The 3,753-nt window shown below is 46.4% G+C and overlaps 1 protein-coding gene across 2 annotated transcripts in view; it reads left to right on the forward strand.

The window, feature by feature from the left end:
- mpp2b (MAGUK p55 scaffold protein 2b) overlaps positions 1–3,094 on the forward strand; it is a 526,590-nt gene extending 523,496 nt beyond the window's left edge. For both annotated transcript variants that reach the window (XM_048614628.1, XM_048614629.1), the window contains one exon: positions 2,419–3,094. In XM_048614628.1, the coding sequence (XP_048470585.1) occupies positions 2,419–2,595 (177 nt within the window). In that variant the 3' untranslated portion in view covers positions 2,596–3,094. The remainder of the gene's footprint in view (positions 1–2,418) is intronic.
- The last annotated feature ends 659 nt before the right edge of the window (positions 3,095–3,753 follow it).

Raw genomic sequence — 3,753 nt, forward strand, 5'->3', positions numbered from 1 at the left:
TTGGTTCTTATTGCGTGGACTGGGTGTGAGGGATGAGTTGCGGGAGATGTGGGAGACACGGTTGAGGGCGTTCTCGACCACTGAGAGGGGGGGAAGTTGCGGTCCTTGAAAAACGAGGACAACTGAGATGTACGGGAGTGGAATGCCTCATCCTGGGAGCAGATGCGACGGAGGCGAAGGAATTGGGAATAGGGGATGGCATATTTGCAGGAAGGTGGGTGGGAGGAGGAGTATTCTAGGTAGCTGTGGGAGTTGGTGGGCTTGAAATGAATATCGGTTTCTAGGTGGTTCCCCGAGATGGAGACAGAGAGGTCCAGGAAGGAGAGAGAGGTATTAGAGATGGTCCAGGTAAACTTAAGGTTGGGGTGGAAGGTGTTGGTGAAGTGGATGAACTGTTCGAGCTCCTCGTGGGAGCACGAGGCGGCGCCGATACAGTCATCAATGTAACAGAGGAAGAGGTGGGGTTTAGGGCCAGTGTAGGTACGGAAGAGGGATTGTTCCACGTAACCTACAAAGAGGCAGGCGTAGCTTGGGCCCATGCGGGTACCCATGGCCACCCCCTTTGTCTGTAGGAAGTGGGAGGAATTGAAAGAGAAGTTGTTGAGGGTGAGGACGAGTTCGGCTAAGCGGATGAGGGTGTCACTGGTCGGGCCTGCGGGACAGGAAGAAGCGGAGGGCCTTTAGGCCATCTGTATGGGGAATGCAGGTGTAGAGGGACTGGACGTCCATGGTAAAGATGAGGTGTTGGGGACCGGGGAATTGGAAGTTTTGGAGGAGGTGGAGGGCGTGGGTGGTGTCACGGACATAGGTAGGGAGTTCCTGGACAAAGGGGGAGAAAATGGAGTCAAGATAGGTGGAGATAAGTTCGGTGGGGCAGGAGCAGGCGGAGACAATGTGTCGACCAGGGCACTCAGGTTTGTGGATTTTGGGAAGGAGATAGAAGCGGGCGTTGCGGGGTTGGGGAACGATGAGGTTGGAGGCCGTGGGTGGGAGGTCACCTGAGGTGATGAGGTTGTGGATGGTTTGGGGGATGATGGTTTGGTGGTCGGGGGTGGGGTCATGATCAAGGGGGCGGTAGGAGGAGGTGTCGGAGAGTTGGCGTCTGGCCTCAGCGATATAGAGGTCAGTGCGCCATACTACAACTGCGCCTCCCTTGTCCGCGGGTTTTATGGTGAGGTTGGGATTGGAGCGGAGGGAGCGGAGGGCTGCACGTTCTGCGGGGGAGAGGTTGGAGTGGGTGAGAGGGGTGGAGAAGTTGAGGCGATTGATCTCTCGACGGCAGTTAGAGATGAAGAGGTCAAGGGACGGTAGGAGGCCTTGGGGTGGTGTCCAGGAGGAGGGTGTGTGTTGGAAGCGGGAGAAGGGGTCAGTAGGGGGAGGATTAGACTCACGGTTAAAGAAGTAAGCGTGGAGGCGGAGGCGGCGGAAAAACTGCTCAATGTCCAAGCGTGACCGGTATTCGTTGATCTGTGGGTGGAGGGGGACAAAGGTGAGCCCTTTACTGAGGACTGACCGTTCGTCCTCAGTAAGGGGGAGGTCTGGGGGGATGGTGAAGACTCGGCAGGGCTGGGCGCTACTGTCTCCTCTGGAGCTGCTGGCTGTGGAGGCTGTGGGCGGAGTGACGTCGGCATCGGCAGTGGGCAGAGTTGCGTCGGCGTAGGCTGTGGGCGGAGTTGCGTCGGCGTCGGCGGTGGGCAGAGTTGCATTGGAGTAGGCGGTGAGTGGAGTTGCGCCAGCGGTGGGCGGAGTCGAGCCGGCGTCAGCGGTAGGCAGAGTTGCATCCGCGTCGGTGATGGGCGGAGCGGCGTCGGCGGTGGGGGGAGTGGGGTAGGCGGCGGCGGCAGCGGTGACGGTAGGCACGACTTCAGTGTCTGTGGTATTGGTCTCGGAAATGGAGGCGGTGGCATCGGCAGGGATGGCGTTCGCTGTCCCGGAAGTGGGGAACCCGGCGGTATATAAAATCAGTGCAAAAGCAGTGTGCTAAATTTCAGATAAGGTACATTTATAAAATACTGCATGATGCATTCAATTGATACATGTTCATCAATAATAAAAGTTAAAGAACTATATAAGCTACAAAAATATTAATTGCAGAACTCAGTTTTTAAACTCAGTGAACAAAAGAGTACATACGTTTGCTGCACATTTTGTAAGAAAATAACTACATCTCTTCAAAGCATTACCCACTAAAACAAAAGTGTATCAGTTTATGTTGTATGTTGATGATATCAACATTTATACAATATCTGCTCTCAGGCCCAGAAGCAACGTATGCCAAATCAGCAGATGAACCTTTTTACAAATTGATGCAAATTTCTTAGACAATTTCAGTTTTTTTTTGCTTTTGCACCAATTATGCTCTGGAATGAAGAATATTTTGAGATTCAATAAGTCTTGATGTTTTATATTTCTTTCAAGGACACTGATCTGAAGAAAACAGTGGATGAGAGCTCTCGTATCCAGCGAGCATACAGCCACTACTTTGATCACACCATTATGAATGACAACCTTGACAAGGCCTTCCAAAAACTTCAGGCTGCTATGGAGAAACTCTGCACAGAGCCCCAGTGGGTACCAGTGAGCTGGGTCTACTAACACTTTTCAAAGGGTGGAAGGATATGGTTTACACAGAGCACCATTAATTTTACAGAAGAAGTCCTTTAGAATCTAAGAAACCTCCATTTGGACTGATTATATTTGGGGCACCAGTTCATGGTGACGGCAGTTAAATTATGCAAATCAGCAATGGGGGATAACTAAAAAGTTTTTTTTATGAAAGGATGGAAATGCTCCAGCTACCATTACTTTTTATTTTTATGAGCAATACAGGGATCAGGCAAATGTAAGCTTTTTCAGCAGTTTAGTCCAAAGGTCATTGTCAAATTTTGCTAGATCCTATAAGCCCTTTAGTTATCAAATAAAACGACTAGGGAACCAAGATTTCACTTATTCATTGTTGGATTTCACCAGGGAAGTGAACAATTTATTCCTTCTTAAGGAAATTAATATGGGCACATTTGAGTTGAAATTCAAAACAGTCATTCTCACTTAGGTTTCTGTTTGCATTTACATTCTTATAAAGAACTTCACAATGATGAAAGTGACAACCTTTGAATTCAAAGGTTATCAGAATTGTAACTTGAAACCATTACCCTTAATTTCTAAAGATCATTTAAGATGGATTAAAATTTAGTTCCATTGTACAGATTTGCCGCTAGATACTGAAATTTTGGTCTTCACTCAATGAAAAATGCAATACATAATTAAAACTATGAAAAATATAACACTATTGTTTTCATTTTTTGCAGTTTCAGAAGGCAGCAAACCATTATAATTATGATAATGTCTTGATTAAATAGTAGAAGACGAATTGCCTATATTAATATGTCCCTGTGTTAATATAGTAAACATGGTTTCATCCCAGATTTGACCACTTTTGTGAGTCCTATAAGTTGTTAATGGAATTGGACGCAAATGTATTGTTCTGTATTGGCTTTGGGAATTTTTTTTCCACAACTCTTATTCTATTGGACTTTTTCGGTCAGACTTGAGATAACATTTACTAATAACAAGGATCTTCTACAGGACATTATCTCTTTTCATTGGCTCACTTGAACTTTATTTTTAAAATTGGATTCAATTTTAATTGAAACTTTTTAGGATAAATTTAGTTTGCGGTAAAACATAGACTTTTTGTTACCGTTCTTTGTCCCCTTCATTTTTATTTAACGTTTACTATAAATCAGGTATAAT

This window comes from Rhincodon typus, chromosome 30, assembly GCF_021869965.1.
Source record: "Rhincodon typus isolate 14 chromosome 30, sRhiTyp1.1, whole genome shotgun sequence".
Lineage (NCBI taxonomy): Eukaryota > Metazoa > Chordata > Chondrichthyes > Orectolobiformes > Rhincodontidae > Rhincodon > Rhincodon typus.